Below are 16,088 nucleotides of genomic sequence, written 5' to 3' on the forward strand. Positions count from 1 at the left end.
AGAGAAACTTTGAATTCGAAATCATCCTTTTAGTGGGACATAATATCCGTCCTTCAGTACGCAGACAGAAATAGCTCTGTGCTGCAGCAGAATAGCCAGGTTTGAATGACCCCAATATAATCTTCTGTATAGGGAGTGATGGGAACAAAAGTTGAGTAAAATTAACCACAAATCTATTACTGGAAAATCCAGTGAGCGCTGAGATGTGTTCATTAATACGATGACCAAATAATAATAAGAGCAGTTCATAGAAATGTAGCTGCTGAGGTCCCAAAGTTGGGTCCCGTGGATTTATCTACCCACCCTCCTCTGAAATAAAAATTATATTAAAGGAGCTTCAAAAAACAAAAACAAACAAAAAAACAAACAAACACATAAAATTAAATATTACAGTTAAAGCTCGGACTGATTCAACTTTGTCGAAATAACCGCAAAAGATTCTTCATCTTTCTAAGATAATCCCCCTTCCCTTAAACTAAGTGGACCACTACGCTGGGGATATTTAGCCAACCTATTTATTTTTCTCATGTTTTGAGGGGGGAAACCCGGAGCCCGAGTGCTTGTCTCCTTAAACAAAGACTCCTCTAAGACATATACTTGAAATAAACCTCTCTTTTCCTGGAGTTTATTCAAACAAACATGTTACCATAAACACATGAGGACTTTGAATCACCTTTTGTATACAGTTTAGGCTAATGAACGTACTTCTGCAAAGTCTTACATTATTGTACAAAACACGTTGCACTCAAGTTAAACATGCAGGGTCTCTCTCTCTCTCTCTCTTTTTTTTTCTATTGGAGCAAACAAAATGAAAAGCATTTCAAACGGGAGGCGTCGTGGAGTCACCCTGCATATGCGGTAAATAGAAAGCACACAGAAGCAGTATAAAGTATGTACAGTAAAGGCCGGATTTTCTTGTTTTCTCATTGATTCGTTATATGCTCGAATTTTTTTTTTTTTTTTTTTTTTTTTTTTTTTTGTTATTATTATTTTGATGCAAATCCTCGCTTTGGTCGAGTCAGTCTTCAAAAGCAAGCAAGCACAAAAAAAGAAAAAAAAATCCCACCGTCTGTTTCATATGTTAGACCTGTATATATTTACATTTAGATATGTACAGTGCAGCCATGTAACACGTCTTCATCATTAAAAAAAAAATCCAAAAAACCTGGACATTTAAACTGCTGTGCAAGTTCACTGGTAAACACATGTAACCCGCATTATCCACGTTTTCTCTTTCATTTTCTTTAAAAAAAAAAAAAAATGATTGCAACTAATCCAGTTTAGTCGTCTTTGATTTTTTTTCCCCCCGATCCGCAGGTAGCCCATAAGCTATGACACCGTGTCCGCTTATCACATATTTATATATATATATTTGTATTTTTAAGGCCCCCCCTTTTGGCCCGTCAGCTGTTGTATTGACAGGCGTTCAGGCTGGAGCCCGGGCTCTGCAGGCCGCTGTATCCAAATGTTGGATGCTGTTTGGATTTAAGTCTGAGAGAGGCCAGGCTGGAGTTGCAAGTGTCCCGGTAAACGCTGTACGGTGAGCCGGGAGGCCCGTAAGGACAAGCCGATGATGACATAGCTGAGTTGATGCCGGATGTCCCGATCCCGTTCAGGTTGCTGATGTTGTTAAGACCTGGCGTGGGCATGCCGGGCACCGCGGAGTGGCCCATCCCGGAGGCCATGGTCATGGAGGAGATGGAGTTGGGGGCTGAGAACATGGACTGCGAGGTGAGGGGACTCATGGAGTTGAAGAAGGTGAAGTTCTTGGTGGACAGCGGTGCCGGAGTGAGGCCCTTGTTGGTCCAGTTGTTGTAGGTATAAGCCGGGTACATGTCGTCGTAAGGCTGCATGAGACCGCTGAACTGGGGCAGGTAGCTGTTCTTGCACAGGTCCATCTGCTGGTTCCGCTCCCGCTTCCTCCACTTAGCCCGGCGGTTTTTGAACCACACCTGGAGGGGACACACAGGACCGTGAGCATTAACCACTGCAGAATGCTGTAAAATGTAAAATTAGTTTTCTTGTCATAAAATAAACCTGCAACGTTGCTACAGATGATACAGGAATGACTCGAGTCCACATCTGAAGCAGCATTTCAAGCGTGTGTGATATTCAGTTCATGAAGCATAAGTGTAATTTTTTTCTTAAAACGACACTAATGATCATTTATTGATGTTTGAATCATTTATTTCCACATATATTGTGGCAACAAGCTTCAGTCCCCACTTTGGTGCCCTTGAATTATTGCCTTTAAGGTGACTTAGTGCTTAGGGTGCTTTAAAACGTTGCGTGCTTATTAAAAAGAAAAAACAACAAATGTTAAAAAAAAAAAAAAATTACAGAACAAAGGCATTTCTAACTAAATGATTTTTGAATTTTATAGCGGTTAATTGTTGATGAGTTAAAATCTTTTATAGGCCCACAGCCATATTCAACAGTTTCAGCTGCGGTCCCAAACTGACTGAAGGCTCTTCAGTTATAACGTCCCATTTTCAATTTTCTCAGATGTGAAATATCAACAAGTCATAATTACAGAAAAAAACACCGACTGCTTTTTAATCTATAATTAGTTAAGAAACACGCACTTTTTTGTTTTTGTTTTTTTAAATACCAAACCAGTTACTTACTTTTGCTTATCAAAATCAATCCGGGCATTAAAAAGAAAGGATCCGTTTTTGAGTGAAACGCATATTCAGAGTTTCCATACCCGAGTCGACAAACTAGACCTGGTCCTTGGAATCAGGGGGCGCAGTTTCAGCTATACCCGGTAAAATATGATTTATCTGTTTCCAGCTGTTTTGATATTATACATATTAGTATAAGTCTACCACACACTTGTAACTCACAACGAGAATGTGTGTTTACACCAGATCTAAGATGGAGGTGCATTAATGTTGATTGTTTTCGCCTCATTTCTATCAATGAAATAAGAAGTATTCCTTAAGATAAATCAGTGTAAATAAAAGGCGTGTGTGTCTGTGTAAGTCAGACGTAAAACCATCAGGTTCACAGAGCAACTCGAACAGCTCCGCGGATGACTCGAAATGAAACAGAAAAGCGCTTCTGGATATCCTCACACCTTATCAAAACCTAACAAAATACCGGCTAGTCGGTACTCTCCAATTCATTTTTAATTCATAGTAGAAACAATTTACAACTGGTATCACCAGACGGGCTCGCGGAAGCTATTTATAGTGGTGCGGAACACTGTGCAGCCGACAAATTGTCCACAAACACTTGAGCGATGTGACAGAGAGCTGTGGAGGAAACACTCAAGACCCAGCCTCGAGTTTCCTGCACCCAGCAATAAACTACATACTTTGGATTTTAATGACATTTGCACGACGAAAACCACGTTAAGAATATGAGTGTAATGATTGACGTCTCAAAGTGTGCTTATATATATATTCTGAAATTATATTTAAAATCATAATTGCATCTTATTTAACGTAAATGGATGTTTAAAATATTTCCAATTAATTTAAATTTCTCTGAATCTGAAATATCCAGCGTGCTATTACACGCCCCCCTTTTTTATTCCTAATAAAATTTTTATTCCTAATGAAAAAAGGGAGAGAAAAAAGAGTCACTGTTTAAATCTGAACCTGCTCGTAATGACAGCAGTGAGTTTCCTGGCTTAAAAAGCATAAAAAGCAACTTATTTTCATTTCACACTTCAAATTGAAGCTATTATAAGAATTGTGCTGATTCAAATAGACGAAACATATTATTATTGTTATTATTCATTTTTTACTCAAAACAGTTTTAAAAAAGTAGCTAGAATAATTATAATACATGTAAGTCAGATTCATTAAAAAGACATCTATATATACGGAGACGTGAACGCTCTCCTCCGTGGAGAAAAAAATCCCCCAAAACAAGGGTCCAGATTTTCGATGATGTCATCAAAATGCGAATCATCCATTGGCTACACTAGCAGATACACCCTTTGAAAGGACCTGCAATTTCCAACAGATTCAACTACTTTTTTTTTCTTACTTTCTTTTTTAAAGCTTTCATTTCTTCTAAGTTTTCGGCATGAGACGTGTTAACATGACTGCGTGCCATTAAGGCCTGTAACGTCCTCTGTGCCGGTATTGGGAATTGTGCACGTGCTTTAATAACGGTAGATTTACTTTTGGATGCACCGTAGCTGACAGCTGACAGTCAGGGATGGCTGCAACTTAATATGTTAACAATATTCTTCTGAAAACCTCCGAGGTCTTTGGAGACGGATTTTCGTAAGCGTGTATTTAAAATGTATCACAGATTTAGTTTATTACTTCTGATCCGTTTAAAGTCACCAAAGTATGTATGTGACATGGACTCCGTTAAAAGTAGGAATAGTGACTAACGCATGAATTCAGAACCTTCAGGGAGATGTACTGACTTTAATATACATCTGATTTCTCGCTGTACTGACAAACGGCATAAATGTTGGAAAGTGAGTCTGTGACATCCTTAGTTGAAAATTTCTACAAAGTTCTGTTTAAAGAAAAGTTGAAATTGGGTAAAAAATTCTTGTGGAACGAAGTTCAAAAGTTACATATTTTGACAATTAAAAAAATATCATTTTAAGTTATTAAAAACATATCTTCGTTATTTGGTTATATTTTTTTTTTATTTGTTTTGGAAGTGACTTTATTTAAATAATTGCTGTTTTTGATGATCGTCTACTTGGTCAGCTTGTCTTTATTCAAACATTACGCACGGTTTACGCACGGCCACTATCTTACCCGCACTCTCGCCTCGGTCAGGTTGGTCCATACGGCGATCTCCTCCCTGGTGCTCATGTCAGGGTAGCGATTCCTCTGGAACGTGGCTTCCAGCTCCTGCAGCTGCTGGCTGGTGAAGTGAGTCCGCTGCCGCCGCTGTTTTTTCTTCTTGGGGTCGTCCGCGTTTCCATCATCGCTCCTGTGTTCAGCGTTTCTTTCCTTTTCTGTGGGTGACAAACCGGTGTGAAACAGCAGTACTCCTACAACATATTTTGAATGCCATGCAAATAAGGGACGTTTTAACAATGAAGAAGTTAGTGTGTGTACGTCGACAGTTCAATATTTCCCACGAGGATTGAGTACAGCGACGTGGATTTTTTTTTTTTTTTAAGTAAAGTAATTGAAAAAGACCCACCGCGATGAAACCAACCACTTTGGCTAAATTATTTACTAAGTCATTCATAAAAAATAAACCTCAAAAGAACAGAAACAAATTAGTCACACATTCACAAACGTGTGTCAGAGTTAACCATCGGTTCTCTTCGGTTTTCGCTTAGAGATCAATATCTTTACGATGAGGTCTGCCCACTCTTATCTCCCAACTGTCTTGTATTTTGTGTCCTAACAATTGCCTCGTTAAACTTAAGAGGCCACACGCGCAAAGGTCAGTCACACACACACACACACACACACACACACACACACACACACACACACACACACACACACACACACACACACACACACACACACACACACACACTCGCACACACAGAAAGGGAGCTAGGATTTTGAGAGTTTCCTAAAAACAAAACAAAAAAAGCTTAAAATCACACACAAGACTGTAATTTAAAACGATTTACTGTCGTGAATGATAGTTAAAAAAAATAGAACTAACTGACCTTGGCGTATTTTCTATTTGCTTCTCGTGCGCCCTGAAATACGAGAAGAAAGGCCAGAAAGGCCTCTGTTTTTTTCCCTAAAAATTTGGAAAAGCTGAATAATAAAAAGTGTCTCCGGGAACTGTCAACACAGACCGCTTGGTTTTTAGTTTAGATTTGTGGATAGCTCCAATATTTATAGTTTGCTCTAATGCATTCACTGACAGCAGGCCAGGCTGCTCTGCACATTTTTCCCTGACACATCTCGGGTTCCTGCCAAATGTTTGGTTCTGGGAGCACAGTAAACAAAAAATGGGGTGTAACTGCACAAAAAAGCGCTCACAGACACAAACACACTCAAATACTAAGATTTGATGGAAACACATTTTAGAGTCTGTCGTTTTCGTGCACGCTGCCCGGGGACACACGGAAATAAATCAAGCAAACACAAGGGATAGAAAAGTTAAATATTCTTTCTCTTTGTTCTGTAGCTTTTAAGTGCTGGGGATGCCTCTCTGACAGTTCGCCGTAAAAATGCTTACGGACACGTAAAATAAACTGTTACAGCACTCAGGGGGAAGAAAGAATGGAGAGGCTAAAAGCACTCTGACTGTGTACCTGCCAACTCTGTGTCTGAAGACTCGCTGCTTGAGTTCTCTACAGTTTCTCGATTGCTGTTTGAAGTTCTCTGTAAATGAAACGCGGGGGCCACGTCGCGGGGCGGCGGTGCTCTCACTGCCTCTGCAATTCTGTCCAAATTCATCCCACCTTGAAGAGAAGGGTGCGTAAAAAGAGGAAACGGGGTGAATCCTGTGGATCGCGAGGCTTTCTTTCAGAGCTACGCTACAAAAAATCCACCCGCTCTCAGACACACACCAAGACATGGGAGATTTAACCATGCAGGTTCGTTTGTTCTTCCACGCAAAACTTGCTTGGAGAGAATAGAAGAAAGAAAGGACAAAAAAATCACACGGCCCCGTTCCCCTCCTCTGAAGCAGTGACAACCCTGTGCGCTCTCCTTCTATCCGCAGCAAGGAAAAGCTTCCACCCGCTGTGACCGAGAACAAGCTCCGGCTCTCCAACCCTCACATGAGACCCACCCATCAGCTGCGTTTAACCTCCCCAAAACAAGAGTCCCACCCACTAAACATGCCCGCTGCAAGAAAATACCCACCCAGACAAGACACAGTCTGACGTCAGGCTTAACAAAGTGAAAAGGTGCTTTTAATTAATTATAGATTTATTAGACGTTTATGTCGCATTTAGATCAGGAAATTTCTTCCAGTGTGAGTGGAGCGAAACTATAAGAGGTGACTCATCTGTTAAACACTCCTAACAAAAAACCTGCCACGGTGGCTGTCTGCTCATTTGTTAGTCTTAAGGCTAGTTATTGTTATTACTTTGTATTTTATTTAATTTTTTTATTTTTTGCAGTGTACGCTTTGTCAGTTGTCGAGAGCGCACAAAGCGACGCTTTGCTTTCAGGAGTAAAAAAGGGGCCTTTTATTCGCGCAGGCATGTTTGAAATGTGTCCAGAGCAATGCAGCTGGGCGCGCTTATACACACACGGTCAGCCACACAATGTATATCTCGGATATGTACCGAGCTGAATAAACATTTGCCATCCAACACGGTCCTGCCCAGTTACTGTGTCTCCAGTATGAAAAGTGCTCGATGATATCAGGCTCGTTGTGTGCATGAATACGAGGGCTGTAACCTGACAAGAGTCGCTCTGTCAGCTCGCTGATTCACAAAGAGACAATCGGGAGTAATACACGGAACATTACATCTCTCATTATTTAACAGGATGTGTTTGTCCCTGCTGTTTTTTTATGCACCACATCGTTTGAACCACATCAGTCAAAGAATAAGTAATCTATCAGCAGCAGCTGCACTTTGCCTAAACAGCCACCACCTCACCACTTCAGACATTAATGATATAATATATTTAAACTCCAACAACATGCACTCAGATTCCAGCCACTATAGATCCCAGCCTTTCAGTGACAACCGCAATATGACAAATGGACCGCTAATACTACACCTGGTTGCGCCTGGCTGTGGCTGCGAATGATGACACATTTGACTTTTGTGCGTTTTGTTGGCTCTGACGCGCAAACAGCAGCAAGCAGTGGCTTGATAAAGGAGCCCCAACATCACCAGAACATAACGTCTTTCCATCCATTACCAGTGTTAATTCAAACCAACCTCATCCCGCTGAAGATGGATAACAAGTAAGATTAAATTAGATGCTACAGGGATTATAATCTGACATTCAGGTACGCGCAGTACTCACGTTGCTTTAGAGCTAAGTGAACTGTGATGTGCCTCTGTGCAAAACTGAAGAGCTGAGTTGTGTCGCGCTGGCTATTTTCGTGTCTTTCTCTTAGGAATGCACCGATGCAGGTTAGATAATATTTAAAGTTTTACCCAAGCCCGGGGCTTTTTCATGGGATGGCAGAAATGGATTCCATGTAACTTTTGCATGAGAAAAGCTCTGCAGGCTTTCTGCCATAGACTCGCCAAGAAGGCTCTGTTTTAACCCAAACCATGAGCTTTTCATCCACCAAACCAAGTATTTCGCTCCCTGACCAAATTGCGCATGAAAGCTGAAAATAATGTAAAAGAAAAGAAGGCCAACGTAAAAAGCGTTTGCTTCAGACCAGTATGAGTAACCCTTTACATTTTGCTTTATGCAGGAAAGACATCATAGTATCTGGCCTTTACTCGTGTAACTGGAATCTGTGGGCAAAAATCTCCGTTTAGCATTAGGGTTTGAGTCATTAGACGCACAGAGTGTATAAATCACATTTCTTATTTGAAAGTTTGAGTTTGTATTTGAGATAAATATCTTTTCTATTTAAATGTGATGTGCCTATAAGTGTTTTGTTAAAATATGACAAACACTTACGGGCAATAATAATTTATTGAGTTAAATCACTTCTGAGTGACCAGAAATCACATGTTTAATAAATGTAAAGAGATCGAAATTTCTCTTTCTAAGCTGATTAAAGATCACTATAATTTGGCCACATCTGCGAGATGAGACCAGCTGACCTGCTGGCTTGCTCGGCCAGTCTGCTACCTCTTTCAGGTAGAGGCGCGCATAAGGCCTCAGCTTCTCAGGCTGACAGACAGTCAGACTGTCACAGGCGCCAGGGTCGAAGATTTTTGGCCATTGTATGAGCGTATGACTTTTGACACGAGATCCTCGTTCTGTTCAAAACTCCCCCGAAGGGTTTTTTGGCAGAGAATTGTGTTAGCTCTCAGAAATCACCTGCCGTGTTCATCAATATTTGCTCAGCCTTTCTGCACAGAGAGTGGCACGTGTTTTTTCACAGACATCTACACTGAATGCACTCAAGAAATTTGAATATAACGAAACTCATCAACGAACTTATTACATTTTTAGTGCACAGTGTGTAACTGTTGTTTTACTATGGCATAATTATTTGACTATCTAATATGAATGCGTCACCTTAACCTACTGAGGGTCACAGTCAACAAGTTTAACGCCGCAGTTTACCGAAGTGCTTTTGGGCACGACACCAGCATCGCCTACCTGCTTACTCATATTCCAAGATGGTTAAATGGTTTGGATACAATATTTGAAAACAATAAAAGTTCACCTGCATCTGAACTCTGGAGTAAGAAAGCAGAAAAGGCGTTGATGAGGTGAACTCGAGGACCTCGTGACCAAGCAGGTGGTCTTTACTATTCAGGTTGCGAAGGTTGAGTGAAAGAGACTACCTGTTGGTAGCTGGTAGGGTTTAGTGGGGAGATAGTCTATCAATGAAGTGCTTAAAGCTCTAGCTTGTTTCAAGATTGCAGCGGACTCCTGAAAAACTAAAATCAGCCTAGAAAAAAGTCTTATGTGCCATAAAGTATTAGCAAAAGCAAAAGCAGCGCTAAGAAATAACAATAAACCCAGTGACTCTTGAGGTCTCTACGGGAATATTATGGGATTTACAGCACATAGAGATTCGCCATGGCGGAGCTCTTATGAATTCTACTTTGTTCTGTCCACATGTTCCTGGCTGATAGATGGGGGTAATCTAAATACCCAGCCTCCTCAGCCTCCATCTCTGCCCGCGTCCCGCTCCTCCAGCACTCTGGAGGGCACTTGCGTGTGATGGATGAGTTAAAAAGCCTTTCCATCCGGCAGGACAGGTTAAAGGCCAGTGGCTAAGCAAACACTCATATTTTTCCCCCCAAGAAGTGAAAATAAACTCGGCGAACGCCGTGAATCACACACAAAAATACAGTCTTGGTGTATTTTCTCTCCAGAGAAAGCGAGCACAGTAAAGCTAACCACAGGACCGAAAAAACAAAGCATATAGAAAATTAAAGCTGGCGAGCTGATTCAAAAGCAGGACAGCAGCGGAGATGTAACTGGACACGGTGCGTAACTGGAGAAGGACAGAGCTGATTATTGCCTTGGTGATGGTTTCCCTGCTTGGTCCAAGGCCTGTTTGACCTGGAGTCTGACAACTAAATAAACAGCCTGTGCAGGGAATGCAGGTGTAAATAAAACAACGTCTAATAACCAGCACAGGGAAACACCCATAGGACAAATCCACTAAACTGCAAGAATATGTGGAGTTTCCTCTTAAACCCCTTCATTCGTTGTTAAACCAGAGCCAGTCCGCCACACGTTCGGTCGTTTCTTTTAGTTTTACATACACGCAGTGTTGATATTTGAAAAGAGAGTGGTTCTTAATATGTGAAAACATAAAAATATACATATACTGCCTTTTAGGGTGAAACTTTATTGTTACTTCATATGATTATTTCCTCAGGCAACATTTTGTGAAATAGGTTGCACACGATCTTTCATTTAAATCCCCCCAAAACCTCGAAAATATTCCAAAGTTTTTAGGTATCTGTTTAACGAATGGGGGATTCTTGGCTTTTTGTTGTGATTAAATCCAGAAAAGATTGATCAATTGATTTTTATGTGAGCTACGACTGCTGGATCTGAAGACAAAGATTAAATGAAATATTTTCCACTGAATAGATTTGCGTGTTTATGTGTCGTTTGTAGCATCTGGCTTGATGTTTCTTTGTTTTTCCTTTTGTCTTTAGTGTTTAAATATGAACTAATTGTTTGGGGTTTTTCACCAGAAAGAAAAAAGTTAATTGTTTGTAGGTTCTGAGATTCAGCTACAGGTTGGAGAAACAGTTTATCTGCGCTCACTCGTCTGCTTGATTAGTTATATATAGGCCTATATGGCCGATGCCAATTTGTGACTTTGCTTCAAACTCAAAGGGCTTTTTCAGATAAGCATTTTGCAGCTAATGAATCACAATATCCATTCTCTTCCGCTTATGCAATTTGGGGTCGCGGTCGGGCTGGAGCCTATCCCAGCTGCCATAGAGCGAGAGGCGGGGTACACCCTGGACACGTTTCCAGTTTATCGCAAGGCTAACACAGAGAGACAGACAACCACTCACTCTAGACTTGTACTTCACAATCAGCAGTTATCCTAACATGCTTGCGTTTGGACTGTGGGAGGAATCCGAGACCCACAGAGACACGGAGCGAACATGCAAACTCGACACAAAAAGGCCTCAGCCGGATTCTAACCCAGTGCTAACCACCACCACACCACCGTGGATCTGAATATATATATGTGGATATTTTGAAAAGTCAAACATAATCAACACGTTAAACTGAGCACAGAAAATGTCATACCAGATTCCCCACAAGAAATCACATTCTTCGACAGATTCAGTTCCATTCCAGTTGCCTGAAAAACACAAAAAAGATAATTAAATCAAACGTTCCCCTCCAAATAAAAAAAAACATCAAAAAGGCTAAACACTTCTCATTAAACCACGTCATATTATAGTTACATTTACAATATTTTTTTAAATACTGAATAAATGAAAGTTTGTTTAAAAAACAAGACAAAGCAGGCTGTGTAACAATCCTACAACAGGAAGTTTAATTCTTTCTGGACCCTGGTCTCATGTATTAAAATTGATTGTGAGAAGAAACATGCAAGACAATTAAAGAAAATAGCAAAACAAATAAATGAATTAATTAATAATAAAACTAAAAAAAAAAACATAACGCAGCTTTTCTGGTAATATTTATTCTTTTTCTCACGAAAGAAATGATTTTCATGTTTTCGGCTCGCAGAATGAGAAACACCCTGTCCCTTGCCCATCACAGACCCCCAATTTACCTCTCTCACTCTCTCTCTCTCTCTCTCTCTCTCTCACACACACACACACACACACACACACACACACACACACACACACACACACACACACACACACACACACACACACACACACACACGAGGGAGAAAGATTGACCCTCTTATCTAGAGGAATCCCTGTGCTGCTTTTATGTCCTCAGTAAATCTTTACTCAGTACCCTTCGTCCTTTAGTCCTTCGCGCTTCAGTGCGCGCACACGCTTGTACTCTATGTTAGTTACTTTAAGTATCTAATGTAGTTTTTTTCTGGGTTACAGTGGGAATAATGTTGTATGGTGCAGCTGGCTGACTCTAATGCTCAGACAAACTATTTTCACACTCGCTGCTGCTGTTCTATGCCAGAAATCGTTGCTGTGCGCAAAGCTCTATTCGCTCAGTCTCTACTCCAGCTCTTTGATCCCCAACTGGCCAACAACATGCTCTTCCTAAAGGAGTCAGCACTTTTAAATATTTTATTTTCTTCTTCACGCTGGACACATCTCCCCCTCTGATTCACATTCCCAATATCCTGAAGTGTTAAAAGGCACAGAGCGACATGCCTTCTGACCAATTCCCACAGCTAAAATCCACTGACCTGACACGACACCGTGCGTGCTTTACTCACCAGTTGGTTCCCAGCAGAAGACAGAAAAACGGAATAAACCCTCACGGTTTCCCCATACAGGTGTTCAGTAAATCCACTTTAGCGTCAGCTGCGCGTAAATGCTGCGTCCGCGGTAATCAGCACTTTGGTCGTCTCTGTGACGATACCTTGGTTTTCTTCACTGCTCTGCTGCACGCCTAGCGTTGACGTCATCACACCGCAACCCCCCGCTGCCGCCGCCACCACCACCAACAACACCTCCCACCTCCCCCGCTGTCACCATCTTTACCCCCCACCCCCCCACCCCCCCGCATCACTGGTCGGCTTTTCATCCCATCGCATCTTCATTTGAACCTTTCTTAAAAAAAAGAACATCACTGAATTCCTCACCTGCGCCGCCATCATCACCTGACGTCACTCTCTTCTTCCTCCTCATCTTAATCCACGATTTTCTTCTCCGCAAAATATGTTCTCAAACGCTTTTTTCTGACTTTTACTTTAACATAGGAAAGCAACAAGTGATGTAATAATAATAAACTTATTTGGTGTGTGTGTGTGTGTGTGTGTGCTGCGTCCGTGGCGTCGACGAAGGACAGTTTAGGCGTAAAAAAAAAGGTGAGAAGAGTTTTCTTGATTTTCACCAGAGGCTGTTTGTCCTCACACCAATAACCGTCAGCTTGGGGAAAAATCTATTTTGAAGAATGCAAAGAATTCACATAAAAGAAGACGCACATCCTGTTATTCATATATATATATATATATATATATATATATATATATATATATATATATATATATATATATATATATATATATATGCATATATGGAGGGTTTTTTTCCCACTTTTTGCAATTTTGCATCGTGTGTGTGTTGGGGGGGGGGCATCTATTCCAGGTGTCATAGTCATATAAGTGGTCAGTTCGTCACAGGGATAACACAAAAATAGACAACAACACATTTTCAAATCCAACTAAGGCCACTTTAGTAATTTAGACTCACCAGTTAGCCTCACGTGCTTATTTTTGTAGAAAAGGGGGGAAGCCTGAGGACCCGGAGGAAATTCACCTCCAGACGAAGATTTATTTGTTTATTTATTCATCACAGTTTAAATAAATTAAAAAAAAAAAACAAACTGTAAATCACACCCAACCACACATCTTAAAGTTTTGTGTAACAAATAGGTTAATTTATTTATTTATTTATTTTAATGTAATGACTTAAGTTGTTTTTCAAGAACGAAAAGATCCCAATATTTTGCTGACACAGCCGACAGCATTTCATTCCTATAAATTGGCATCAGGCTTTCTTTTGCGTGGTTGCGCACTGGCCGTATTTTCCTCTTCGATAATGAACCGGGTCGGCAAACAATAAGCCGTCTGACCATTGTGAAACTCTCTGTTAGCGGATGATTATTTAACGACTAATTGTTCATTTTTGCACGCAGGGTCCAGATTTGTTTTGTCCTTCAAAGTAAAACATTCGATCTGCATCCCATTAAAAATGGTCTGAGGTTTTAAATGGAGGAAATATGACCGAGCTGCGAACAAGCGTTTGCGTCCTAAAAAGGGGAAATAATTAGGCTAATGTTTTCTGTAAAAGGAAGACGAAACCATTCAGGCCTTTGTGTGTCCGTGAGCGGTTGCAGAGAGAGCGAGAAATAGAGCAAAAACGCCATGCCAACAAAACAACTCTTTTGCAAAAGCAAATAAACGGAAGATTTAGGTCGGGTAAGCTCTGCAGCGCTGCTGTATCAACGGACAAAAGGCTTGAAGAGGCAAAGTAACAGCGAAGACCACAAGAAACACTGACAGAGATTAGAGTATTTAGACTGTAGCCGTGGAAGGACTGCATCACCGATCAGGCCACGAATATAAATAAAACAAAGAAAATACAATAAAAAAAAACTAAAAGAAATTTATTTTAAAAGAAAAAAGAGTGACTGAAAAGTTATTACAAGTCCTAATTGTCTTTGCTAGATAGTTGATCCTTGGGACAAAACACACTTTCAGGCCGGATTTCAAGTGTCCGCAGCCAAGATTGTGCAGCCCACGCACACAGCCGGCCCCACCACTGAACCACCGCAGAGTCCGTGTGGCAGGGAGTATTTCCAGCTTCACATACTCAATTTACAAGCTCCTTCTTTTGGCCTGAGACATGGGAGAAAGTGCGAAATTTGTCCCACCCTTACACTTTCCTTTTTAACTCGGCCAAGAGCTGCGCACAAAGCAAAGCCCAGCTCTGAGAGAGGGATCCCGGAGGGATTAAAGGCGAGCTGCAGGCCTCCCTTTAGGACTCGGAGAGACCTGCTTCCCATGGTGCTTCTTGGAGACAGGGAAGGCTCTCTCACCTCTTTTCACTTCAGCCTGTGTCTCCCCCCTTTTTTTACATTTAGGAGCACGCCACGTTTTTCCTGTATCTGGTCATGTTAATATTTATCCTGTGCATGCAGGAGATACTAAGTGATGGAATCCACAGGCCCGAAACTGCAGAAAAGCCAGACAATTTGTACCATAATCATTTACTGCCAGGAGGTGCTTGTGCTTAGAATCAGGAGCCACTTTTTGCTGGATATTACTGTCAGAATCAAGTTTATTATGGCAAAAGACAATAATAACAATTAAAATATATTTCATATATTTTAATGTAAATTAAAAGTTTGCAGTTAAACCAACTTTATGCCTCAGACATGTAAAATTTCTGCTTGACTGGAGCTACAAAGTAAGTGTGTTATGGCTCCTTTAGACTCCAATACTGACTCCAGCTACTTAGTATGCAATTGTATCCAAAAAATAGTAATAATACTCCATATAAGCATGTGTAATTGTCAACCTGTGAGACCTGGGATGCTAAATAATGAGTCTTTTACACTCTCGCACACACACACACACGCTCACACTCTAATTAGGCAGTAGGCTGGCAGGAGAATGCTGTGATTACTCAACGAGTTACTCGAAGAGTTAAGTAGTACCCTGAAGGTGAGGCAGTGGCCTCTTCTCTCCTGTGCAAATAGGTGGAGGGATTGTTAGGGCTGTTAAGAGTGTATGTGCGAAGGGGGAGGAGGTGTGTATCTGTGGCCAGGAGCTGTCTGATGGTCACCTCTGCAGCGTAAATAGTTATTCCTAAATAACACAAGGGCTAATCCAAGTTTGAGAGGTGGAAAAAAACAAGCCCAGAGCGCACAAAACGCCAGTTTGCTTTTTGGAGAAGTCGGAAGGGTGAATTTGTGTGTTTGGGACACATTTAACACACACACACACACACACGCACACACACACACACGCGCACACACACACACACACACACACACACACACACACACACACACACACACACACACACACCAAGCATTGCACGTTTTATATTTATTGTCTTTTTTTTGCTCTGGCCAAGCCCACACAAAAAAAAGAAAGAAAAGAAAAAGCTCTCATTTTTGTGTTTTTCTCTTCACTGTGGCCTTTTCAGCAGCGACGCTCAACAAAGGCCCCATCCCTGATGATCATAGTAAAGCAGTGCCGGTTGCATTAAGGCCCATTTCCGCTGAGCGAGGCTTATTGAAGTGCTTTTGCACCACGTGTAGTCCAGACTCTGTAGAATCAATCAGGAAGGTCTTGCAAGCTTGACGCCAGGCTGCTCGACGGGATGGAAAACCTTTTGTAACATCACAGCCGACCTTCTAACT

General features: G+C 41.2%; 1 protein-coding gene across 2 annotated transcripts; it reads right to left on the reverse strand.

Moving 5' to 3' along the window:
- Nucleotides 1-596: 596 nt before the first annotated feature.
- Nucleotides 597-12,558, reverse strand: pitx1 (paired-like homeodomain 1). 2 transcript variants are annotated; one of them, XM_031738260.2, is made up of 5 exons: nucleotides 12,430-12,558; nucleotides 11,292-11,346; nucleotides 6,215-6,364; nucleotides 4,737-4,939; nucleotides 597-1,952 (listed from the first exon to the last, which is right to left on the reverse strand). In XM_031738260.2, the coding sequence occupies exons 2-5, from the start codon at nucleotides 11,335-11,337 to the stop codon at nucleotides 1,404-1,406; spliced, it is 948 nt and encodes a 315-aa protein (XP_031594120.1). In that variant the 5' UTR covers nucleotides 11,338-11,346; nucleotides 12,430-12,558; the 3' UTR covers nucleotides 597-1,403. The 2 variants fall into 2 exon arrangements, with proteins under 2 accessions (XP_031594120.1, XP_031594121.1); XM_031738261.2 differs by lacking the exon at nucleotides 6,215-6,364 and having other exon boundaries at nucleotides 12,430-12,557.
- Nucleotides 12,559-16,088: the final 3,530 nt, after the last annotated feature.

The sequence above is a fragment of the Oreochromis aureus genome, linkage group 10 (genome assembly GCF_013358895.1).
Source record: "Oreochromis aureus strain Israel breed Guangdong linkage group 10, ZZ_aureus, whole genome shotgun sequence".
Lineage (NCBI taxonomy): Eukaryota > Metazoa > Chordata > Actinopteri > Cichliformes > Cichlidae > Oreochromis > Oreochromis aureus.